This window comes from Anopheles darlingi, chromosome 2, assembly GCF_943734745.1.
Source record: "Anopheles darlingi chromosome 2, idAnoDarlMG_H_01, whole genome shotgun sequence".
Lineage (NCBI taxonomy): Eukaryota > Metazoa > Arthropoda > Insecta > Diptera > Culicidae > Anopheles > Anopheles darlingi.
This window is the reverse complement of record NC_064874.1, coordinates 21,359,592-21,384,008: the sequence shown is the minus strand read 5'-3', so window position 1 is coordinate 21,384,008 and position 24,417 is coordinate 21,359,592. Positions and strand designations below refer to the sequence as shown.

Sequence of the window (24,417 nt, the reverse complement as noted above, 5' to 3'; positions counted from 1 at the left end):
GGCTCCTGGATCCTCTCTCTCTCTCTCTCTCTCTCTCTCTCTTGGCGGACATCTCTCTTCACGTCATTCGCCCAGCTCGATATCGATTGCAAAAGCTATCCGGGCACTTGAGTTTCGTAAGGAGGAAGTGGATCCTTGCCCAAGCAACCATGCATACTGCCGCCAATGAGTACGGTGAGTGAGTGGGAGAGAGAGAAAGAGAGAAAGAGAGAGCGTGCAAGTCCTGGCGAATGCCCTGAGGTTAATATCTTTGAACCGGGGGCCTGCACTCTCCTTACTGGGTAGGCTTTGAGCAAGCAAACTTAAGATGGCGACTGTTATCGATCCGCGCGTTGGCTGCACTTGCAGAGGCGTATCCTTGCACTGTGTGACGGACGGCGGTAAATGTTCAAATAATAATTGGATTTTCAACCAGCAAGTTGCCGATTGCATGCGGAGTTTCCTTCCATCGATTACAACCCAGAATACGTGGTAAAGCAGCGAGTGCTATAGTTACCAACACATTTCAGGACCTTCCCCCACATCTTCCGAGGGGAAGCATACCTGGCAGGAGAAGTATGAGTTGATGGTGCGATCCGTAAACCCTGCACCAGAGGAGCGACCAAACATTTGTGCTTATCTATCTTACCATCACACAGAAGCGGCGGCGTTAGCCAATTGCAATTTTAAAATGCAAAAGTGGAAATGGGTAAATTAGCCAGCCACGAGAAAGCAAGGATCAAACAACCAGCTACTGCTGCTGCTGGCTCTACAAGCAGTGCCTTCTTTTTCTCTTCCTCTGCGCACACACACAACCGGGCAGGTGAAGGGTTTAGACTTACCTAAAACAGAGAAACGAAAAGGAAGAGAAGAAAGAAAGCGAAAAGGTGGGCATAAGTGACGGTTCCAGGGGTTGCCGGTTCTCTCTGCCACCGGACTTCGTACAACGACGACTAGAGAGCAACAGCATCAACCACATCATGGATGCATCGTCGTCGTCGTCGTCGTCGTCGTCATCGTCCGGTGGCGCGAGAGTAACAGCAGCAACCATTTTTGACGCAAATTTATTTACGATCGATGGAACAACAAGAAGGCGCTTAGGAGGTACGGTTCTAGCCAATACATCACCAGCTCGCCGGGATTAGTGACAACAGCGTGCGCAAGAGAGTGGTAAGGATGGGCAGGACACAACAGGAGCAGCTTCTCCACCGGGTACACAGTTATGCAACGGAACGTCCGAGAACCAGCACTCCACCGCTCCAACGGCAACAAGTAACAAGTTTTTCACTTTACAAACTGCTGCTGCTGCTGCTACACCACGCGATAACGTTTGGCAATGGATATTCGGTGCGCAGGAAATGCGCTCAAAATTCAGCCCCTTTTAGGTCCTACTACACTTTGGCACTACTGTAGACTTGCTGCTCAATGACTTTGTTGCGAAGAGGTGTAAACACTTGCGCGTCCGTCAATTCCTTTTCGGCAGACGCTTTCCGGATTTCCCTTTTATGCAAGACGAAAGAGCTTCTTGAGCTACTCTTGCTCTTGATCGACCTTGTCTCTCTCCCTCTCCCTCTCTCGCTCTCTCTCGCTCTCTCTGGCTTGGTTCTTGAACGTGTACACCACAGCAACCAGAGTATGCACACGAAAAAAAAAAACTGCAGCGAGGGATGATATGCCGTGCGCCCTAAGGTGTAGCAGGCAAATGGCAGCGAACAGACACACACACACACACACACACGCACACAGAGACACGAGTGGGTTGCAGCGAGTCGCGCGCTTCTTGCAAGCTTCACTGTCGGCGGAAAACTGAACAATCACCGTAGGATTTCAGCTTCCGAAAGTCCCCACACACATCTCTCGCCTGCATCGTCATGGCTCGTTGCCGTTGCCGTCGTCATCGTCGTCGTCGTCGTCGTTGTCGTCGTCGTCGGCGTCGCTGTCGGTGCAAGCCGAAATGGACAACAATATTATTATAACGGGTGGATCGGAAAAGCCTAAGGCAACACCCCATCTCTCCTCCATACCTCCAATGCTTATGGCCAGCCCACCCACACACACACAACACACGCACGTTCGTTCTGGGTGCTGCTGGTGCTGTGGAGAAATTTTCGAAGAAATTGCAACGGGAATCGGAGGTAGAGGTAGAGGGTGGGTGCGCGAGCGAGACCGGTGTGTATCGGTGTGGTGGTCACTGGGCACATGATTACCACACCGAGACCCGTGCCCTTTGCCTGATTGCAAGCCACCGACGAAGAGCTAAAGCGAATGCATTTGGTGAGCGCGCCCCAGTCGCCGCCGCCGCCGCCGCCATCGTTGCCACCTATCGCGCTGTGGACAACGCACCTTTTCGGGGTGTACGCACCACCCACTCGTCCACCCACCACCACCACTCATCAGAAGGACGTTGTGCTTCTCGTCGTCGCGTTCTTGCGTTCTCTCTCTCTCTCTCTCTCTTGCCGGCGAGCTGTGCGATGATGGTGCGGCTCGTGGTGGCACAAGAACAACGCTCGCATCATCTCTCTGTGGTGCTGCTGCTGCTGCTGTTGCACTGCGCACCTAACGCCACTTCCGCAGATCCCCACCCCCGAAAACATACGCGTACAATACACACTACTCTCGGCCACTCCGTGTGCCGGAAGAAGGCGACGGAAGCGAAAGTCATACAACGGCACAAAATCGATCGATCCGACGCCCTCCTCATGTGCATAATGTGTGTGTTTGTGTGTGTGGCGCACGCGAGAACGCATCGGACTTTCGGGTTTATCGCGCCTCCACGAAACTAACGACTGGATGTTACCTTAAGCAATGGAGTCCTCCTTAAACTGGGACGGGGAAAAAGGGTAATTAAAAAAAAAATCCCATCACAACACTAACAGCAGTTGCAGTTCAACTAGGGCTGGCTGGTTGGCTCTTAAAAACAAAAGTTAGGAATTTCTCATTAACATTTTGTGGAAAAGTTTAAATTCAAATACCTTCACGACCACGACGACGTTCTGTTTTGTGGTCGCATCGTTGTGCGTTGATTAGGCAACGCACAGGACCCGCGTGGCCGCAGTTCCTTGATGCAGAAGCGTGTGTGCAAAAGGGAGATAGAGAGAGAGAGAGCGAAAGAGCGAACGCATTGTAGCATAAACGCACTCTTCAGCTAGCGATCTACCACCGGGCACCAGAACGAGAGGAGTAGTATCTCGCGCGGTTTATCAAGCTTCCCGGGGACGGGGATACACCGCAGGACACCGCCTGACTGACGCGCGGTACTCGTGTATATCACAGGCACACACACACACACACACACACGACTGTCATCGAGGGATCGATTTTCTCACACCCCCAACCTTATCGTTATCATCATTCGGTATAGCAGAAACTATGTGCAGCTCAATTGCAGCAGCAGTAAAAGGGAATTGGAATTACTCTGGGTCCGAGAAATTGTTCCTAGAGACTAATGCAGCTAAGTAGTAGCACCCGAGAGGAGTGAAATTAAGGTAGCACGTCAAGACGTGAATAAGTTTTATGCAGATAGTGCATATTTTGGCATCATTTTAATCGTTGTTGAAAAATTACTTCCAAACGCTTTTCTGAGACCAGAGACGCCCAAAGCAATGCAATTCGCGATGCAATCACGATAAAGTAGTTTGTTTATTTTGATTTTCCTTTTCTTTTTCATTGCTTATTGCAGATCAGGCTTATGAAAACTCACCCTTGTACGCCACTTGGGGTTCACAAATTTCAATGTCAATGCGCCGATGGTAGTGACACACAGAAGCTACCCCACGACACGATGTAGATCGTGGCCCACGCGAGCAACGAGCCAATGACCCTTTTACTTTACGCGCCTTTCTATTCAACTCCTCCTCTTTCCCTTCGCAATCACCTCTCACACAGCAGCGCTTGCCTCTGATATCGGGGGGCCACCGGTTGGCGTACGTCGTCGTCGTTTCAATCGAATCATGTTTCATAGACGCCGCGGCAGCACGCCCGGTATCGCGCGCGCATTATTCAAAGGCAGACGGACGGACGGTCGGTTGGTCGGTTGGTCGTCGAGTGCAAAGGCAAGGAGAAGAAGGATGGGAAAAAGTTAAAAACAAAACAAACCCCACCGCAATCCGTGACCGCACCCTCCTTCTGCTTCTGCTTCACGCTGCCCGATTAACCAGTTCGGTAGCCATTGCCATCGTCGTATCAACACAAACCGCCCTCACCCCCCGCTTTCGATGCGCACCATGAGGATGGATGTAAGAGGACGGCCGGGGAACATCTTCCGCAATCCAAGCGCGTGGGGTAATGTGTATCGAGAGAATAATGATATAACTCTTGTTGTTGATGATGATGATGATGATGATGATGATGATGATGACGACGGTACGATGGTTGATGACCGCAGCAGCACACAGCTGGGCATCATTCATTCTTTTCCCTTTTTTTTTTAGCGACCAGGATGATTGGGTGGAGGAGAAGAAGCGGAAGAAGCAAACTGCTCCCACCACCCACCACCACTGCTCTTCGTTCTTAAAACCTCCAACGAGATCCCGGTTTACGCTCGTCACTGACCTGCGGTAACTGTTTGGCGCGGATACGCGGTGGACGAATATAAAACCCAACCCATGCTTATCAGAGCGTAGATTCCGGAGGCAGCACCCGCAATAATAACACGTTCCTCCAAAAACTGTTAGACGTTTTTTTGTTAAATGCACAAAAAATGTGCGTTGGATACTTCTAGGAAATTGGTTAGATACCTCGTGTTGCAGTAATTGCATAAATAGGAAGGAATGTTGTGCGAATGCATTAATTTATTTGACATTCGCATAAACTAAACAACTTATGTAAAATTGACATACGAACTCAGTCATGACTAGCCTTCTTTCACTACTTTCCTGGCAGTGGAGATGATCGATGGCATACCAAATTCATTTCAATGCCATCCGGCTATCAACTGTCACGCAGAAAATATACTGTCAAAATAGGTCCATTCGCACGAAAAACCAGATCGATGATGGGGTGAATTGTGCGAAAACAAAAAAAAACACGCCACCGTCTGTCCTTTCCAGGAAAGGTCCCTCGTAACTAGGAACACCATGACGAGCCAAGAGACGAGAGTAGAAGGGATGGTCTAAAACGGTCCCCAGCCGACAGTGGACGCCATTGGCTATTTTTAGTGGCTATTTCAAACTCTTCTGAATCCTATTTTTTCCTCCGTTGACGGTAGAGCACGAAAGGTATTGGTATTTAGTACGGGAGAAAGTCCGAATTTCGGTTAATAACGAAACTAGGGTACTACGAGTACCAAGTACCAGAGAGTTCTGAAAGTTGCAGTTCAGACTGTTCTATTTTAAAATAACAAATAATTATGCACAATTTTTGGCATATTTTGGAGCTCCTTATGGATCAAATGGGACAGTTATTCGGCTCAAAATGCAAAAAAATCATGCAACAAATAAGGATGTCAGTTCCGTCACGAAGCTTTTACCGCAGGATGCGTCGAACAAAAAAAAAGATAAAACGCAATTCGACTCCGGACGGACATTAGAATGTGAAATTATTTTTTGTTTACTTACCGGTGGCGGTGGTCGATAGGGTTGAGAATGTGGACTGTAGGGGCGTGGTGGTGGTGCCCAACCCTGTTGCTGCTGCTGCGGCGGCGGCTGCTGATGACCTCCGTGGTACGGTGACATCCCGGGCAGTGGTGGTTGCCCGGGCGGTCCCTGAGGAGGTCCTCCGGCCGTGCCCGGTGGTGGTGGTTGACCAGGTGGCCCCGGGGGTCCACCCTGCGATGGTGGTTGACCCGGTGCCGCCGAAGGATCGTAACCACCGGGCGGATGATATCGATGATGCGGCGGTGGTCCGGCGCCCGGATGTGTCGGGGGCGGCGGATGGGATTGCAGTAGCGAATTAAGCGTTGGCGTTGGCCCACCGCCGGCCGGTGCATTGGCAGCGGGAGGTTGACCTGGCGGACCACTTCCACCATGGCCACCGGGAGGGGCGGCTGTTGCACCGCTGCCAGGCTGTGTCATGTACCGTTGATGGTGCCGGCCGTGCATCGGACTGCCTCCGCCGGCTGCTGCTGCAGCAGCTGCAGCGGCAGCGGCCGCCGCAGCTGCCGGTTTACCACCGCTACCCGGTGGCACCGGACCTGGAGGGGGCGGCGTACCACTGCCACTGCCCGGTGGCGCACCGCCACTACCCGCGGCTGCAGCGGCTGCGGCGGCTGCAGCTGCGGCCGCCGCCGCTGCCGGTCCCATGCGGTGGTGATAGTGGGCGTATGGATCACCGGGTGCACCACCGATCGGTTGGCCATTCGGATCGTGGTGCGGATGGTGCGGATGATGGGGATGATGATGGTACGCCCGCGGTGCGTACTGTTGTTGATGCTGCTGCATCGGAGGTGGCGGCGGCTGTCCGTAACCATGGTGTTGCTGATGGTGCGGCGGCGGTGGCTGCTGCTGTTGCTGCGCCTGGTGATGGCCCATGGGAGGTGGTGGTGGATGGCCATGCTGCGCTGCCGGACCTCCTTCGTCCTTCCCGCTACCGCTACCATTGCCACCCTGATCGCCGGGACCCGATACCGGAACCGGATGGTGATGGTCGTACGGTGAATGATGCATCCCAGCACCGGGCGGGGGCGGAGGGTGCCCGTGGTGACCGCCGCCGTGCTGTTCCGCTCCCGGCGGACCTGGCGGAGGTCCTCCCGGGTGTGGTGGATGATGCGGATGCGGGTGGTGCGGATGGTGCGGTGGTAAGTGGTGTGGATGCGGATGCGGATGTGTCGGCGGCTGGTGTAGATGGTGAGGGTGGTGCAAATGATGCTGAGGATGATGCGGTTGATGATGATGCTGCTGCTGCTGCTGCTGTTGTTGTTGTTGCTGTTGCTGTTGTTGTGGCGTTGTCACTGGTGCCGAAGCTGCCGCCGTTGTCGTGGTGTTGGTACCAGTGTTAGCTGCCGACGCCGCAGCAGCTCCTGCCCCTCCATTATTATTGCCAGCCGCTGCTCCTGAGCCATTCTTCTGACTCTTCTGGTCACCCATTGTACCGCGTGGAGAAAGGTGGCGTGGACTGTTGACGCGGTTAGAGGGAATATCCTAGACTTCTTCCCTCGGCTTTTTCAGTTTCTCTTTCGCTCCCGCGCGAAAGCGAACTTTTGAGAGGAGCCGCCTTCTAAGCTTTAGCTGCTTCTCTATACTTGTTGGAGGAGTCGTCGAGTGTGTTTGTGTCCCACTCTTAACTCTTCTGCTGTTGTCGGAACTGCTGCTGCTGCTGCTGCTTCTGCTGTTTGGCAACTGCTGCTGTTGCCCCTGCTGCTCTACTACAAGCCGGACATCGCAAACGTATCGATATCGGCATTATGCACAGTTTGACACGACACTCACACGACACGATTTTACGAAACGAATACACTTCTCGGTTTTTAACACGCTCAAAAAGGATTTCCTGCGGCACACGATTACGCAGAGCACCTGGATACACTCTGAGATTTTTTCTCGCTTCTGCTACACTCAAAGCTTGCTTTTCGGGCGCATTTAGATGTTCACATGACAAAACATAAACCCGCCTGCTGTGCCCGGTGCATGGCAGGCCTTCACAATGCTACAATTGACGACGCGTCGCTCTACTCTTCCCTTTCCTTACTGCTTCATCTCACATGGCTCCCCTTCATTGCGGCGTGCTTTTCACATGACGCTTAATTTCTCACAAGAACTCACGCACGCACGAACGCACGTAAGGACGCACGGACGCACGGACACAAAAAAACCTAAATAGATGCACATACACACCCTGCGAGAGCACACGCGGCGCACACGGAACAACTTACACCTTCACAATTAAACGCGAACCGTACGATCGAGTAACACATTTACGAATGACGAATTCAATTTCTGCCCTGCAATAACACACAAAGTAAAACATGAGACAAATTGAAGAAGCGGTGCTGCTGCGATGCGATGCGATGACTCCTAGATGCGACTGCTGCACTATCCACGCACACATACAAACACGCACGCACGCACGCACGCACACTGATCTTCAAAATGCAGTACGAGTACGGGATGGTGGTTTCAACGGTCCTCACAACGCAAATCGGTTAATGTGGGTTTGTGGCACGCGTCAGACACGACGGACAGCTGTCACTTGTGGGCCAAAGTCTCACCCGGCTGCGCTCGAATGCAATAAAAAATTAAAAAAAAAAAAACATTCGTAAAGAACCGGCAACCCCATATTCATCGTATGATGCATTATGCCATTTATCCACCGGTTTTTTCTTTTCATTCAATTAGCACTTCATCTGGTGGATTGGATAGCCTGCTGTGTGCGGCCTGCCTGTTGTTTCACTTGATGCATCACATACGCAACAGTCCGTTGTTCTTGGTGATCAAACAGTGTCCTTCTGTTTGCTCTTCTTAGCATTCACTTGGATCCCAGCTCGTGGGCGTGCCGCGTGCACAGATTGTCCGTCCGTAAGATTGCATAATGGTGATGGTTGTATTATGTACAGATGCACGTGTGTGTATCCCGGGGAGATCCTAAAAAAGAAGAAAAAACAGTAATTAGATTGATTTGCCTACTGAAGATAAGGGGTTTTTTTTTATTTAAATAAGAATACGACATTATATCGTAGATAAGCCAAAAACCAAATCATTAAAACACTGAAACCGATGCAAATGAAAGCCAAACAAACGAAGCCCGTTAAAAGGGATGGTCCGTGGCGTTGGTAACGAAACAAAAACGATTTCAGAAAGTCTCCACAACGAGACACACCACCGCCATCGAAATGAGTTCGCAAATTGCAAATTAATGGGCCTTTTCGCGGGTATCTCTCCTCAACATAGTCCTCGCCATCGCACACACTCATCAGCATCATGGTGGTGCGCTGGTGATGGTTGCTAGTGTGCCCCCCCCCTGACTGATTGTCGTCTTCTTTAGCAATTGAGGTAAACGCTGGTGATAAAGGTGCCGGTAGTAGTACCGAGTCAGTCCCGACCACTGCGCTCAAGTCAGCAGCATAAAGCAACCTCTTGTGTCCGCTGGCACCGGCGAAGCCAACCAGAGAAGAGGAACCGAAAGAAGGAAGCGAGCAAACAGCAGAAAAAACTCGCCGGCTGTAAAGGTGGCAGAGGAGATTACGGCTCGTTTGAAAAATTGATTCGTGCCGCAAGCCGGCCGGCCGGCAGGCCATCCCGGGCCTCGCCGAATGCCGCACAGCACAATGCGAAGCAGCACTCACGTCGTCGTCGTCGTCGTCTTTGTGGTAAAGAAGGATGAAGGTGGTTTTGTTGTATTTTTTTTCCTTTGGAGTCTCAGACCGGAACGTGCTGCACACACCTTTTGCTACTCTCTCGTCCTTCGCGGTGTTGCTTTCTGCACTACACCTCGTATGGTCGCGCCGTGAAGGGCACGGGGCACACCGAAAACGTGCGAATCACTTGGATCTTGTGATGAGCGGGCAAATGGCATCGATGCTCGTCGAGCAGCCTCGGAACCGAATTCTAGCAAGATAATGCAAAAAGCATATTGTAACTTTTTTAAAAGCATTACGTCGTTCCAATGCAAACTTCAGATTAAAGTAAATTTTACCTAACTAACTTACCAAACATTAATTGGTTAGGTTAATTGACTGAAAATATCTAGTATTCAACCGAAATGCCGATGAATTGTAAAACAACTATTTAAGCTCGAACGATGCAAAAAACGAATGTAATTAAAAGGAGAACTCAGACTAGACAACGCATTTCTGCCGCCAAAAATTAAAATGCCACCCACCAAGCACCATCAATGGGCGGTGAGTGGGTACGATTGTGTGTGTGTTTGAAAATTGCAACATTCCACCAAATCCCCCCACCATTTGGGGCAATCCACTATCCAACTATATCGGTCGGTTGGTCGGTCGGCCGGTTGGTCAATTAATTGAATCTTTTCATTCCTTTTCCGTTCCGTAAGCTCATCGCTCCACCGCTCAAACGCATCCGGCAACGAGAGAGAGAAAGAAGGAAGGGTGGGGAGCTTCGTCACGATGATAACAACATTGCCATGCCGCGGCGGCGCAGCCAAACGGAGAGGAGGCACACAAAAGCACGTGGGACCAATTAAGAGGGGCACGATGATGATTTTCGCGCTCGCGCTCAATTCAAACCAAACACCGGGGGAACTGAAACCAAGAAGAAGCCCGTAAGCAACGAAGGTTCACACAACCAGCAGCAGAAGCAGCAGCAGCAACTGAGGCTGCTGTGAGGCCATGTGCGCGCGCTTTGGTCGGCTAACATTCGTGATTTTATTTTTTTAAAAATCATTTCTTTGACTCCCAAACAAATCCAACCCCTTATCTAACTAACACACACACACACACACACGCGCAAACGCACATCGAAACACAAATACACTCGATTCTCTTGTCTGTTTTCGACGTCCATCGAGTGGGTTTTGAAAGAGGTTCGTTTGGATTCTCTTTTGCGATTTTGCTAATTGAAAATTGTTACCAAAAAAAAAGTCGAAAAAATTACGAGGACGCCAAACGCCCGGAGAAGGTTGTAGTACCGCGCGGTACTCTGTCCTGTTTTGCCAAAAACGCTTCTTCCTCCTTGCTTCCTGTGCTTTTGCATCATCCCACTGCGCGCTGAAGGTATTAGAATACCGGGGAGAAGGATTACACAGAGTAACGGCCCACAACAGCGGCTGAGGAAGCGGAGGCCAACAAGAAGCATAAATTGAAACGCTAAAAAGTCAACCACCATCCAAGAGGGCCACAACAGCACCAGCATGCCATGGAGAAGGCAGAGAACGTCGTCGTCGTCGTCATCAGCAACAGCGGAGCTCGTCAAGAGCCCGGATCGTGGTGGTGGTGGTGGTGCTTGTGGTTAGCGAGATGGCGCGAACTCACGAATCAAAAGCACCACAACCCACCACCACCCCTAAAAACCGCAACAGCATGCAAACACGGGCGGACGGACAAAATCGCGTTAGCATCGTTCGTCGAAAAGAGGGTTCGTTTCTAGCTCTTCCGTTTGAATTACTCGAACGATACTCGGGATCCGAACGAAGCAGGCGTGGACCCCCACGTACGGATGAGATGAGATGAAGTGGATGCCGAGCCGAGAGGGCCTGCCCGTAACGGATGCCTACTTCTCGCCACACTCCCCTTACTACTCAAGTGTCATCGGTTTCGAGGCACGAAAAGACCGCGAGTGGCGAAAGAAACCCGAGTCCACCAAGAAGATGCTGATGAGGTTAGGATATCTCTCTTTCTTTCTCTCTCAGTCTTTCTCTGCCTCTTGCTCTGTTTCGACTTCACCGGTGTGTATGGCTGGGAGTCGATCGATCGATCGATCCAATACACGCCAGCCACGCCACCTCCGGACCGACACCCAACACCCAACGATGATTTTCATATTTTGCCAAACACACGACGACCGCAAGACCGACGACGACCAGTCCCCGACCAACCGAAGAGCCCGACCTCTTGATCCCCATTCGGGGTTTTGTGCTGAAGAGCAGAAGAAACACATTATCCTCTTTTCTGCCCACAACATTCTCCTCCTCAACGAACGCGTCGTGCGATGTTGCGATGGAGCGAGCGAACCCGAGGTTCGAAATTCCAACCAGCAATGGAAGAATCGATTTCAGGATGCTTGTCCGAGAAGCACTTCTTCTTCTTTCTCTGAAGGACAACAACCGGATGGAGTGAACACAGCAAAGCGTAATTTAGGACAGAACAATATGGCGCCGATCAACGCACGATCATTGTGTTTTAATAATTTTTAGATAAATTGAAGCCCATTAGAATGTTTATAAACTTTGCTCAAGAGAACCGGGTTGAACCGTCAAGCGGCCCCGAGCTGGGTAATGCATAAAGCATGTTGGTGGCGTAAATGTGAATCTGAAAAACACCCCCGGCCCCCAGAGTACCTCCTTGGCACTGTGTTGCGGTCTTTCTTAATGGCTCCAAAGAAGCCGGCCTCTCACGGGTAGTGGCGGCAGTGTCGTGGCAGCTGCAACGCAGATAAGAAAAGCTTCTTTTTCGGACCGGATACTCCGCTACGTCGCAAAACAGCGCCCAACGAAGGGAATGGATGGAATCCACGGAAACGAAAGAAATCCAGAACCGGGGGGCGAGGGGGGGGGACCGACAACAGAGGCACCAACATTGGACACTGCCGCTTCCACGAAGGTTAAAAAGGACCGACGACGCGACGCGAACAATCATTCCGGGGGACCCACATGAAAAAGATTGACCGCAGGACCCTGAAGTCTACGAAAGGGGGACACGACGACGACGACGACGACGCCAACGACGATGACGACGAAATGTGGCGCGCGAATACCGAATGGCCGACCGGGTGCGCGAGATCCGGGCGCAAAAACTAAAAGCCATCAGCAGCAAAAGCAGCAACTATAACGCGCCCAACGGCCGGCAACAGCATGGCATCATCATCATCATCAGCATCAGCGTCATCATCATGGCCACATACACTTGAAAATAGCCCTCATGCGCGCTGTTGTTGTTGTGCTGTGGCCGGTGTGTTTACAGAACCATCCCCGGGACCGAATGGACACACAAAACGGATGGTGGTACCACCATCAAGCTGGCAGGCAGGCAAGCGAACAAGCAACGCCAGTCCAGCGCAAAAAAGGCCAAAAGACCGAACCGGAGTGGTACAACCAAATAGCAACTCAGGCCACGGTCCACGGGACTGCTGCTGATGGCTGCTCTCTGCGCACCGGGTTGTAATATGTGTGTTCCTCCATTCTGCCCTGTCGGTGGTTTCTTCTGCAGCACTTTTTGCGGTTCTGGCGTGCCTTGGCTTGTTAAAGGGGGCTGTGGTAAGCGGGGTTTGCTTTCTTGTGGCCATCCAATTCTCTTCGCCGTTTCCGAGGTCTCTCTCTCTCTCTCTCTCTCTTTCTCTCTTTCTCTGTTTCGTTCTCTCTCTCTCTCTTCTGATCGTTTCATCATCGAGCTCGTGGTGTGGAAGCGAAACCTGCAGAAAAGTGCAAAAAAGTAAAATACAGATAACTCCTTGCCCCCGCGCTCCAAGTGGCCACCTGCCTGCCTGCCTGCCTGCCTGCTGACCACCACAACCACCATACCATCATCATCAACATGACCGACGACGATGACGACGACTCTGCATCCTGCTGTTATGCTGTGTTAAGGAGATGCAATGCCGAATGGTGAAGAAGTGCGAGGAGAAGATACTCCACACACAAGCGAATGGATAATGAAGATGAAGGAAACCCCCCTTTCCAAGCAACAAACTCAAGGGGAAGCGAGAAACAGAGAGAGAGAGAGAGAGAGAGAGGAGGACAGAGACCAAACCGAACGTAACGACCGTCGAACGACGCCGCGTGTCATGGAGACCGGACACGACTCCGCAGAAGACGGTGCGCGCGCGAAGAGAGATACCACAAGAGAGTTGTCCGCGTGTTGTTTTTTTTTCCTTTCGTTCTCTGCCCCCAGAAGCGGGGGATTTTTGGGGACGAACGAGCGAGGTAGGTTAGCCACACAACGCAACCAACCAACCAACCAACCACAATGGACGTCGTCAAAAAGAGCTGACAACAGAACAGAACGAACTGCGGTGAGCGAGCTGAGCAAAGTAAAGGGCGTGTTGCTCTAGTAAAGGGGTGGGGGTCGTGGGGTGCCCGGATCTGAACGATTACTAACTAACCGATGGACCCGGCCGAGTTGTTGGCCGCCTGATGTTTAAGAGGAGATGGTGGTAAGACTATAGAAAAACCGGGAAAATGAGCTTAATTGTTCACAACAAAATTATTGATTGAGAAGCTGTGCCACACTAATACTGGCCACGGCATAAGTTTGCTGGGCGGAAATCTGGCGGAATTTTGGTCACCGCGTGGTGGTAGGGTTCTCCGGTGTGCCACAATCACCGCCACGAGTGGCAGAGCGAATGGATTGAAGGTTAAAAATGTTAAAATCCGTCACGCGAGAGGAAGAAACAGAGAGACAGAGAGAGAGAGACGGGACGTCTTGCGAAACTTGGGATAAAAAATGGTTTGCAAACGCCGCTACGCAACGCAACGCTTATTGCGGATTGCGGGGTTTTGGTGTGGTTGGCCACCGACCGAAACACCAATCTGCGGACACGCTTATGCAATATAATAATTTTGGTTAGTCCCGTCGCGAGTGCCGTAGAGTATCTTCTGTGACTATTGAGAGTGGTGGGGTTGCGACAAGAACGAAAAAGTCCTTGTAGGACGGTAGGCAGCGATCGGTAAGAGTCAAGGATACGTAGAGGGAACTGCATTGCATTGTCAGTAGATTGAGGTAATGCAATGGAGAGCGCGCAGGTTTTACTTTCAACTGTAGCATTAAAGAGGATATTTCGCTATCCTCATTGTAGAAGAAGATGCTTAAGAGTTTAAAAATTTGTTATGTCGTAGGTTTAGCGGCGCTTGATCATAGCAAATAAAAACATGGATGATTTTTCATTAGATTTTTTAATTTCTCTTGGTGAGTGTGTTTTTTAAAGTTCGATGTTCTGATTTTATTTAAACGATAAGTGATGTTTTAAACTGAGTTATTCATTATTATTGAAAAAAATATTATAGATATAATATTATTATAGAAAAATATTATAGATATAAATATAACAAATATAAGTAACATAAACTGTGTTCGCCTGCTTCATAAATCATCGTGTACTGTGTTAGAATTTCCGATTTCAAAAGGATTGATAAAATAGTTTTGGATCAATAATGGCTAGCAACTAAAAAAGGACGTTTCGGCAAAACTTAAAGAAAAAAAAATTCAAATTAAAAATCAAATGCCCACTTATACATTAATGATGATCGTCTTTTATGAATCTTGTATATAAGAAAAAAATGTATAAAAGAAAGTACGTGCTGTCTGCGAGCACGCGAAAGAAACAAAAAAACAATATCAGCCTGAGCAGAAGGAAAACCTTTTTTTGGTTTTTAAATAAGAACTCTGTCTGCCTCCCAATCCAAACCACCTGCGCGCCACAAAGCCAATGTAAAGTAGCACATTTTTACGACCAATAAGTCCTCGATGGATTGCACGACGACGCACTACTAGAGGCTCGAGGCTAGTACCTCCTGCGGTCCAATCCTTCTTTAACCAATCTCACCCCCCCAGAACGGTGGTGGTGGAAAGTGTTTCTGAGCGTTAATGAGGCATTCGATTGTAGGGAAAGAGAGAGGCAGCAAGTGGGATCCGTTTGTTGTTTATCATCTTTACACGCGCTCTCTCTCGCTCTCTCTGTCTCGTCGCTCGGTTAACGATTATCTTGCTTACTTCACTTCGATCGTAAAGCATCATCCATGCCTCCAAGCGCATCCGTGTGTGTCGTCGTGCAGGAGTCGATGCTGCTGCTGTTCCCCGTAGTCCATCGCGTCGTGCGGTTATTATCTGTCACGGCCTTACGGATCATCATCCAAGAGAAACGCTATACGTGGATTGAGGTTCGTGCGGCTCGCGCTTCAGGCGTTTCGCTGTCGCTCCAACCATAAAACGATGACATTAAACACGACACTAACTTTGCCTCTCACAGTGCGACAGAATAGTCGGGGTAACAGAACAGAACGAGCAGGTAGTAGCGCGCCCGCCGCCCTCGCTGCTCTCCACCCAAAGTCGTTCATTCCGGCAAAACCCACAATAAGTGGTTTTATGTTTACGACAACAACAACGGCGACGATGACGACGACGACGAGGACGATGAGTGATTGGTGTCTCGTACAAGAAAGTGGAACCCACAAGAACAAGGGAGAAAGAGCGAGTAGTGCGCGCGCTGAGATATTCACGGTCGGCGCTTAAAAGTCATAAATCGATGAGGAGAACCATCATCTGAGGTATTAATATTTCTGCAATAACCAAACCCATTGCCACTGGCGGCGCCGCATCCAAATCGCCGCCTGCAGCAGCATCCGTTCGTACAACAAAAAATCATTAATTTTATGCTCATGTGCAGCCCCGCCCCCCTCTCTGTCCTCACTTTTGAGGCAGATTTTCGATAATCCTTTTGCTGCTACTCGTTTCGATTCCAGTGCCGGTTCTGGCTACCGAATTGCTGCTGCTGGACGCTGCTGGTGGTGGTGGTGAGTCGATCGTAAAGCGGATGAAAACGAGCATCTCTTCTGCTGCCCCTTCTAATCTTGCCGGCAATGGAGGCCGCCTCTAACAGGCAGCAAACAAAAGGGGCACACTAATCCCTTTTGATTCACGATGTTTACTTTGTAACAATCATTAACACGAATGAATGATCAATCAACCCCGTTAACTCCGATTATATTCCCCCAATTTCGCATTCCAACCCACCAATTAGTGGCGGAATTCTGGCGGGATATTCCCCCCGGTAAGGAGCGAGCGATGGTGCTGCGAAACAACGGAGAAGAACACGAACAACAACAGCTGATCCGTCCCATGATTCTCCTTCTCTCATGGGAGCTGATTAATCGAAATCGAAACCACTTGTGGGGAAAATTGGCTTTAACATTCGCCAATGACTTATCCTTGCAGTGAGGTGCAGGTGCGCTTTCACTGCCATTGTGAGGGCATCAACAACGGCGCAGCATATTTGCGGGAATATTAATAAAAAAAAAAAGGAATTCAACCGACGAAGCGCGAGGACTCACATTTTGCCAAAAGGAACGAACACTTCGTGTGTCGCTCTGCTCGTGTGCTTAATCAAGCGCTGCTACGCGGTGGTGCTGCAACCAAGATCCAACCAGCCAGAGAGCAGAGTCGCCTCTTCCATTGCGATTCTCGCTTGTTCACCATTTGAGTTATTGCTCCAGCAGCAATCGAAGAACGAACGAATGCCGGTCTCGCGTGCTGTAGTTAAGTACGCCATTCCTCTCGAGTGTTGCGACCAAATGAATTTATGTTTTGGCCCGCTGTTCGCTCAATACAGACAGCATCGTCCTGTGGTGGTGGTCGTCGTTGGCCGGGCGTCTCTTCGTTCACCTTCGTCCGCCGTCCTGTTGCCTATTATGTCTGACCTATACACGGGTTGGATTGCTGTGCGTTCGTCCTCCAATCATTCGTTCGTTCGACTCGCAAAAAGCAATCATGCAATGCAAAAAGTAGCTTCCACCGGCTTCGCTCTCTCGCTCTCTCTCTCTCGTTCTAGTCCCGAGGAGGTACGGGTCGATCTGCCTCGCCATGGACGAGATAAAATCGAAATGAAATGCGATTGTCCGTCCGGCTTAACTGATGGAAGTCTAGAGTATCCGCCACGGGAAGGGGAGTTTGGTATGGTGGTGGCGGCGGCGATCATGTAAAGAGATCGCAATCAGCAGCCACAGAGCAGCGCGGAGAGCAACGGAGCCACCGAGAAGAGCCATGGTTCATTTCCACCGAGCACACCGAGCACGAGGCCCTGGCGAGATCTTGGAGCCGGTGGGTCGTTTCGCGTTTTTCCTGCATTCCCCCAATTCGCAAGGAGTTCGCCAGTTTGCAAGATGTTCACTGATGACCGTGAACCGTCCTATCCAATGGTAGAGGAGTGTGGTCCACGTATCTCTCTCTCTATCACATATTTGTGGTGTCTGAACGAATGGGAAGGCAGAGCGCAATGGCGAACGATCGGATAAATTGACTTCTTCGTCTATATCCCGCCATCGATCGCCATAAACGCGTGCAACGACGAATTGTGTTGGCCACACTACATTCCATAATCACACGATCACACCATGTGCTCTGCCTTCTGCACACCAAGCAATCCGTCGTCGTTGATCACACCATTGAATACATGCTGCTTGTTACAAAGATTGAGGATCTTTCGCCTTGCAGTGAGTATTACAGTAGTGGATAGGAGAAAAGGAAAATCGTTTCCGGATAATGCTTTAGCTAAAGATGGCTCTTTCGAAGACTAATACTGATCCGGAAATGTTAAAACATCAACATCTTGAACAATGACATGCTTCAAAGATTTTTTTTAAATAAGCAAACTTAAAAAAATTCGATACATTGTAAAATCCACATAAAACCTTCTGCCGATTACCATGATGATTACCAATCGAAATCAACGTAGCGAGCGTCTTCAGCGGTGAAAAACGTATCGTCCGAGCGATAAGAAGACTTATTTCGATGACAGAGCATGGATCCAGAAGCCAAAAGGATGGGAACAATCATCACCCAAGTGATTGCACGTGTGTGTGTGTGTGTGTGTGTGAGTGCGTGGTGCGTTTGTTTCTAACCGTTGGTAAGGGGAGTAAGGAGGAGGGGGTCGGTCTTTCTCTTACATGTGGGGCATACACGCGGCGGAATCTCCGGACCTATCCCAACGGGGAAAAAGGTAAAATGATTCACGCCCTTCCCCACCGACCGTTCCATCCTTTACGCAAATTAAGCAACGGCCCCTGGCGGGGGGAGGAGGAGAAGGTTGGTCTTCATGTGGTGTTGGGCCCTTTGTCTCGCGCCTTGTCTGGGGCAGGAGGGCTCATTACTACGGCTACGGACAGAGCGACCGGCAGGCAGCTAACCGATAATTTGAAACCGTAATCTCGTCCTGCCCGCGTCCTCGGCTTTACCAATACCACCGCGCCCATATTTCTTCGACGTCGTTGCCGTCGTCGTCATCGTCTTCCTTCGGCTGTCGTTGCCGCTTGTTGGATTCTTCGGCAGATCAAACGACAGGAGGACGACCACACATCGGTGCCGCCTGTCGTTCCGTCGTGTGTTCGGTGGTGGTTACGACGTTTGTTTTGGTTTTGTGTTTTCACTCCACTTCCAATTCGCAATCTCGCAAAAGGGCGCGTCTCGTGCACAGAGCGCCCCCGGTATTTAAAGGTATCCCCCGGTATCGGAAACGAGGATGAGTTAGAGCGGTTCCGGTAACCAACCAGTGCTTGCTGTGGTGTGCTGTGTGTACGGGGTGGTGCCCTTGGAAAGGCTTCTTCGAATGGTCGTTGCTGGGGATTGTAATTACAAATTGACTTCCCATCTTGTGCATAGGTAATTCTCTGAGTAGGATTTCATATGGTAACCGTATTAGAGTTGCTTCTAGTTCAATAAGGCGATACCTATATAGGTCAAATATGATGCGACAGTTCATCGAATTGTGCTTCGATTGAAGTGTAGAAACATCTGGTACGGTGTTCGTCTTTAAGCGATCTCCATGGTAACCTTGATTTGCTCCTTCCTTGCCTGGCAACCGTGGATCTCATTGACTTGCGGTTCTATCATATAATGAGTAAACTTCCATGGCATGTCTACAACGACTAATAATTGAAAACCCATGTAGCATTTCTTGTTATTGCAATTTATCTTTAGAAAAAAAGGTTCGGCGAAAACTTCAATCAACAAGCAACTTCACCGAGTGCATTGAAACACTTGGATAAAGCGGGAAAAAGTCTCCAACAAGTATAACACGCTGCTAGTAGCTCTATTCATCCTCCACTTTTAGAAAGAAAACCCCATCATCATCCCTCGCCACTAACCTAGCGCGAGGGGAGAGGTGGAGCTGCAGCTGAAATGCTTTTCGCTTTCGTTTTATGTTTTCCGCGGCGTCTTGTGCGCGTGGCCACTACAACCCACCCCCACGACGAGTGGAAGGAAGGAAAACGGAAGGCTTCGTGCGAACACCATCATCGGCAGCAGAACACGGAGCAGCCGTGCGTTTGCCTTCGCCACCCACCACCACCGCCCAACGAAAGCACCGTCGTCATCTGGGCCGTCGCCGAAAGCGACGCCGACGCCGCTGCCACCCCTTCACCCCCCTCATCCCAAACCGGACGAATGAAGACGTCTGGAGGACGTTGCGGCGGCCGGCACCGTTGTGCAAAATATAGTTCGCGTACCGCCGCCAACCGTCACGTCACCTCTTTGTCTAGGACCGCACCCCACAGAATGGGCGGACAGGTTGCGAGGGTGTGCGCGTTGGCGTTGGCGGTTCGACGATCTTTTCACTTTCTTTTCGGTTGTTTAGTGGCAGTCCTTCGTCAATGTGGTCGGGATTGAAAGAACCCTGCGAATGGATGGTGTGGATGAGAACCATGCGGGGGGTGGGTTCTGTCTGTTGCGCCCCCCTCTCCCTGCATTAGGAGAGCAGCAGATAGGATTTGGATGAGAGTATTGAACGCCAGCTGATACAGACAATCCAGGCAACATACACTTTCCTTCCTCGCACCTTCGTTATCATAGACGCATCATCATTCATTGCGGTTTCGTCGTCGTTATCTCGAAAGTGCCACATGTCCGCAGACCTCCTGCTGCTGCTGCTGCTGCTGCTGTGGCAACCGCCACGGCCACGAGATGCTCTCATGAATTATGAATTCAATGACTGACTGAGTGCGTCTGGGGTGCGCTCTGCTCTGTATGTGTGCTCTGCTACCGGCCCTCGAAGCATTCCAGCAAAACGAACCGGCCTAGCGCTTATCGACGAGGACAATGGCAAGTGGTGGTGGCGGCGGCGGCGGCGTGCCATGATCGTTCGCCGGCATTTGGCGTGACGGTGCGATGATGGCGTGTCGCGTGTGTGTGTGTATGTTGCTGCTATATGCGCACGATGATAACATTCCACGCGTCTACCCCATTACTCATACTCTTTCCTTTGCCGGTCCCCTCCCACCACCCTCACCCGGTGCCGGTACTCCAGAAGTTTGGATCACCGGCCAACCGAGCGACCGGTCGACCGGCCTTCTCCAAAGGCCAAACAACTTTTACGAATCAATCAACAAACAACAAGCGCACCGCGCTGTGCCATGCCGTGCACCACACACAACAAGTGACCGGGAAACGGCGTGCACATACGCACACATACACGCGCAAGTGGCGGAGGGTGTACGGACGCAGAGTTCGTTTTAGTGGGCTTGGCGGGTGGAGAACACGGGGTGGTGGTACCGCGCGATTGGTCTTGTTTATGCGGTGCACATGAGAGAGAGATTGTAAACAATTTCGCTGCCATCGTCCATCGGCCACCACCGGTCTCTGCACTGTGCGTGTGCATGTGTGGCGTTGCGCGCGATGGCTAGTGCGTCGCGTGGGAAGCAGCATTCGCACAGCATCGTCTCTGCCGGTGGTGTCGTTAATTGTTGAACCAAACACATCGGTTTATGTTTCGGTCATTACAAACTCCATCCTTTGCGGTACCCATTTCTATAGTGCATTGTAATTAATTGGATTCATCAATCGATCTGTAAAGAAAGTGTTGTTGAACTGATCATTATGTCGTTGATAATGAATTGTGTTACGTTCAGTTTGTGTGACAATTGATCGCGTTGCTTACAGCAACCATATGTCCCAGACGACCTCGATGAATCAAATTAGTACGAAGCAGCTGGATCGCAAATTGATTATCAACTTGCATTTCATTGTAACTGGATCAGAAATCGAAAAGAGCGAACATGACAGACGAATTAACCAATTTAGGAAGCAGCTTATCAATCGTCTGGACAGCACATTAACATTAAATGCGTGGTGTGCATTGATCGGAAGCAAATGGAAATAACAACCACCCTTGGGCAAAAAATGGCGGAGCAGGCTAATGGAAATGCTTTCACAATCGCCTCATCGATCGTTACAAAGTGATGGGACGATCATTTTCATTTTCCTTATTTTCTCGTCAATTCAACCCATTCCCACCTTTCTTAGCATGATGTAACTGACGCAGGGACCAATCGATCGAAGTAAACGATGACCAGGGGGCATACTTTGTGTGTACTGCAGAATCCTAGTAGTATCTGTTGACCGTTGTTACTTGCATTCCAGCAACATTTGCGTCTGTCAGTGTCTTTTGTCCGCCTTTGACCACGGAGCCCTATACTTCCGGTCTGCATCGGTAGCACAGATGGCGGTTGATCATCGCACAAACGGGACTTCTGGTTTTCTTCCGGTGAAGGCGTCCGCTTCGGCTTAAAGAAGAACCGGTGAACGTACGCAAGGGTATCTCCTGCTCGATCGAGTCGTCCGAGTGAGCCATTCCCAGATCATTCCGCAGTCAGTCTGCTGGCGGCGGCCGGTCGTGATGGCACTTCCGGTTTTTCTCGATCGTTTTTCAACCCCTTTTTATGCTCTCTTCTGCTCGCACGGCACATACGCGACGATGCGCACTACGAAGGTTGTTTGTTCGCACCGGACGCGGCGCACATACACTCGTATGCACACGAAAGCGACGGTATCGGCGGGTCGATCAAAGGCAAACTACATACAAACGCGCACACATACACACGCACGCATGAAATCCTCTCTAGCACTTGGTGGGTTCACGCAATGTTTCGCAATCGCACAAAAAAAGCAAAATTCTCGCGAGACACAAACACAAGTTCGTTGGTGAAGCGCCTTTCTCACACTTGACGCGTACAATTCGGCACAAACATAGTAATCCTTGAGGGTCCTCTGTTATGTCCTAGAGAAATGATGCTGTGCGGGGTTTGATTGCCTCACCGTTTTGCTGGGGACAACCGGATGTCCTTCCCTTAACACACCCCACTCTTTCATGCCTGAAGCACTAGTTTTCTACGTTTTTTCAACATTCTTTTCAGCTAGTTCACTTGAATTCACACACTTTAGCGTCTCGGTGAGCGTTTAGATGTCACTTTGACCATTTTTCCACAGTTTCTACTGTTGCTGCTGCTGCTGCTGCTGTGTTGGCAGTCCGTGGCCGTCGCGAAGGCGCTTGCACCGCTTGTCCATTCGAATGGCTTTGTGGCCGTGGTGGTGGTGGCGTCACTGCCGACGACTACCAAGACTCGGATTTCGGACATTTTGTCCCCCAGGCTTACCGGAGAGAGAGCGAGAGCGAGAGAGCGAGCGAGAATCGGCCCAAAATAGTTGGGAAAACAACGAAATTACATACTAAATCGACAAATCTTGCATCAAAACATCATCTTGATGGTTGGTATTTAGATGACCGATCGCCATCAAACAGAATCGGCTTGCTAAGGCAAGGCGAGCATAAAGAGCATAATTCTCACCGCCAGGTTGCCGAAGATCATCGGGTAGAAACGCCGATGAGAAATACAGATAAAGGGAGGCGAAACCACCTTTTTGCGTCGCTCCGCTGCGCCAGGAGGGGCCGGGGAAGTGCAGTGGTGGTCGCGATGTAAAGGGAAAGTCGATGAAAATCCGCGGCAGAGGGAAAATATGTTCGCATTTTATGCTTTGGATTCGCTTCGAACACTTTTCGGAATCGAAACACTCCTCCAACAAAATATGTGCCCTGCACATTCACGTACGCACACACGGAGACGCAACATGATGCGTCCACGAACACACACACACACACAGCTCGGTGGTACCGACACGACACGCACACAGCGCAGCAACATGGCGACGCTAACGTACACTTGCACGGCGAGATCGCCCCAAACGCACACACACAAACTGTCACTTCCAAGCAGCGCTCGAGTGTTTACGCCCGTTGTTCGACTACTTCGCGTTCCCACCGGGTGTATGCGTGTATGTGTGTCTCTGTCGTGTGAATGTGTGAGAGCCGCGCTTGCTTGCTTTCGCTTGTTCGCTTTCGGCTCGGTTTTCGTTTTTTGCTTTTTTGCGAACGGGATCCGATTTGAGACTTTCGAAAATCCTACCTCCGTCGCCGTCGTCGTCGTCGTCGTCGTCAACGCCTTGATTGCTTGCTGATTGTATTTCACCTTCCCCGCCGCACTTGCATTTCACAAACTTCTTCTTTGAATGCCTTCGACAAAGATCAGGATGATGCACCGCCTACGAAAACTGTTGGCTTCTTAGCCATTCAATTTGCGACTCCACACAATCATCTCCGCTGGACCATCATATTTTCCGCACATTTACAGCTTTGAACCACTGTGAACTTACCTGTAAAGGGCCTGTGGGGCCAACCACCTTTGGGTGAGCGATTCGAAGACGACGACGCCAGACGTTATTCCGATTTGCACTTCGTACCCCCCCAAAGGAAACTGCGATTTTGGATTGACGCACAACGATGCAGAAAACGAATTGGAATCAAAACCCGTACTTTTACACGCTCGACACTGGCCGCTGGCCTTTCATTCTTTCACTCCGAAGACCAAGCGTTATTGACGGACGAGGCGTTTTCTTCCTCAGTTGCTAGCGAAGAAAACAGGACCGCAGAGCGTTTTCCCGAAAGCGGATGCTCTCGTTGTTCAGCCGTGGCTTACACGGTCGTTTCCAACGCTGCCACGGACCACGAGTGACGACGACGACGACGAACGGTCCGCTACAGTAGCGGTAGCATAGTTCCTTTCGTTTGTGTGCGTGTTCCTGTGCAGAAGAAGCCCGCGGCGGCGATTGACTTTTCGATTATCTTTCCACGGAAACCTTCGCGATGCTCTTCTTGATGTCTAAACCACGGCCAAACCCCACTGGCGTGCAATCAGAAAACACTCGAGAATGCATTAAAACGGTGCTTATGCTAACTAAAGACGCGCACAACAGTTGAATTTCAAGAAAAAGGAACCTTTCTGTCCGTGGCGAACGCGAGACGACGGCTACTTTGATGCTCTATGGTTGTGTTGGTGGCTTGGTGCTGAGAA

General features: G+C 50.5%; 1 protein-coding gene across 11 annotated transcripts in view; it reads right to left on the bottom strand.

Moving 5' to 3' along the window:
* Positions 1-24,284, bottom strand: part of LOC125959064 (trithorax group protein osa) — a 124,306-nt gene extending 100,022 nt beyond the window's left edge. For 9 of the 11 annotated variants that reach the window (XM_049691805.1, XM_049691808.1, XM_049691810.1 and 6 more), the window contains exons 1-2: positions 23,720-24,284; positions 5,535-8,495 (exon numbers count right to left, since the gene is read on the bottom strand). In XM_049691805.1, the coding sequence (XP_049547762.1) occupies positions 5,535-7,001 (1,467 nt within the window). In that variant the 5' untranslated portion in view covers positions 7,002-8,495; positions 23,720-24,284. Of the gene's footprint in view, positions 1-5,534; positions 8,496-22,327; positions 23,107-23,719 lie in introns of those variants that run through there. The other 2 variants (XM_049691806.1, XM_049691807.1) reach the window with 2 other exon arrangements.
* Between the last annotated feature and the right edge of the window lie 133 nt (positions 24,285-24,417).